This window comes from Atta cephalotes (genome assembly GCF_000143395.1).
Source record: "Atta cephalotes unplaced genomic scaffold scaffold00058, whole genome shotgun sequence".
NCBI classification, from domain to species: Eukaryota; Metazoa; Arthropoda; class Insecta; order Hymenoptera; family Formicidae; genus Atta; species Atta cephalotes.
In genome coordinates, this window is record NW_012130122.1 from 316,064 (window position 1) to 317,940 (window position 1,877).

Genomic DNA, 1,877 nt, shown 5'->3' on the forward strand with positions numbered 1-1,877 from the left:
TTTAAAAAATTTTAAAATTTTAAAAAGTTTTTAAAATTTTAAAATTTTAAATTTAATTAATTAGTAGTACTATACTATATATATATATATATATATATATATATATATATATATATATATATATATATATCGCGTCTCATGTTTCAAATTGATGCTCTTCATAGATTTAATTCTTTTAACTGATCTTGTATTGTTGATCCTTTCTCTTTTCTTCTCTAATATGAAGAAAAAAGAAGGAAAAAGATGAATCCCCTTCGTGCAAGAAGTTCAGCTAAAAAGAACAACAAGTCTCATATTTTGAAATATGTCAGACGTACAAAGGCCGCGTGCAATCCACTTTAGACACGCGACATTCCAAGCCCCCGTGGGGCATCCGGAGCGGATAAGATTGTCTCTGAGCGTGGCTGGAAGGAAGGCGGTCGCGCGCGACGGGGAAAAGAATGCTAGAAAGTCACTGTCGTGCATCCGGCGTGACTATGTGCCAGCAATGGTGATAATGGCAACGTGATTATTTGCAATTTCAAGGTGCGATTCGTCCTACGACATTGGCACGGCGAGAGGCAATTTCCCGCCCAAGCGGATATGCTGTGCTCCGAAGCGGAGGAAACAGCGAGACGCGCCGAGAGAGGTCTGCAGAAAAGACACTTTCACATGATGGGTCCTGAGCAAGAGCACTATTACAGTGACCTGGCGAATGTCGCGGGCATCACGCCGCTGCCGCCCGTGTTCTCGAAACTCCACAACGAGAGCAGTATGCGCTTCCTGAAAGACCTCGTGCATTTTCGGGAGGATCGCTACAAGATCATCGACGATTACAATTTCGTTAAACTTTCATGTTGAGGCGATAGACACAATTATTTAAAAGATTAAATTCCAACTTTGTATTTTATTCAATTTAGAGATATTTCTGCATTGAAAATTGTAAGAAAAATATTCACACCTATTCTTGCTTGTTAATTAATTCTTATTCTTCGTCGTGTGAAATAAATGTGAACTTTCCTGTCATTCAAGCGTGAATAATTATTATCTTATATTATTTTAAAGTTTTTTGCGTAAATATAATTGTCTAAAAGTCTAACTGTCATTTGTTCATTATAACTAGCTGAGAATCTTCTAATTTTCTAAAATTACTAACAAAAAAGTATGTATAACGGTATTCATAATCGAGTCTTATGTTTAAGATTGTCTTAAATATAATTTTAAGACGTCACGAACCAGAGGATTGCATGTATCTTACTTATGAATTTAAAGTCTACAATGATTGAAAGTCTGGATCTTTAATGTTTAAATAATTCAATGTGAATAAATATATTATATATATATGTATACATGCATATATATATATATATATATATATTAATATGCATATATTATATCATTCGAACTGCGCATCGAATTAATTTTCCAGACTTATAAACGTAAACTACTGTAATAATATCACAAATTAAATTAAATTGACAAGTAATTTTTATTAATTTGCTCAATCAGGCATCATATTAGAAAGATGTTAATGTTGAAAAATTGTAAATAAATTTATTGCAAAAAATTTAAATTTTTTAAAGGTGGCTTAAAAAAAAATTTTATATATATATACAATAAAGGAGCATACAGCCACAGCTAAAGATTTTTTAGAGATAAAGTAATATATTTCGAATTAATACGTTAACACATAATATTTGTTTACATTTCGATCAAAATTTGATCATCATCAGTACAGAACGAATGGTGTTACAATTAAATTAACAATGGAAGTCTTCTACGTATATCACTGCTTTGATATTACAATCTTATTTACTGCACATTCATATTTGATTATCATATAATAATTTCGTCTTGATATATAATTATTGAAATATAAAATTAATAAACCGTTGTTT

The 1,877-nt window shown here is 31.3% G+C and overlaps 1 protein-coding gene across 1 annotated transcript in view; it reads left to right on the forward strand.

The window, feature by feature from the left end:
- Positions 1 to 896, forward strand: part of LOC105623454 (dimethylaniline monooxygenase [N-oxide-forming] 2-like) — a 3,770-nt gene extending 2,874 nt beyond the window's left edge. The window contains exon 7 of the mRNA XM_012204847.1: positions 526 to 896. Within this exon, the coding sequence (XP_012060237.1) occupies positions 526 to 840 (315 nt within the window). The 3' untranslated portion in view covers positions 841 to 896. The remainder of the gene's footprint in view (positions 1 to 525) is intronic.
- The last annotated feature ends 981 nt before the right edge of the window (positions 897 to 1,877 follow it).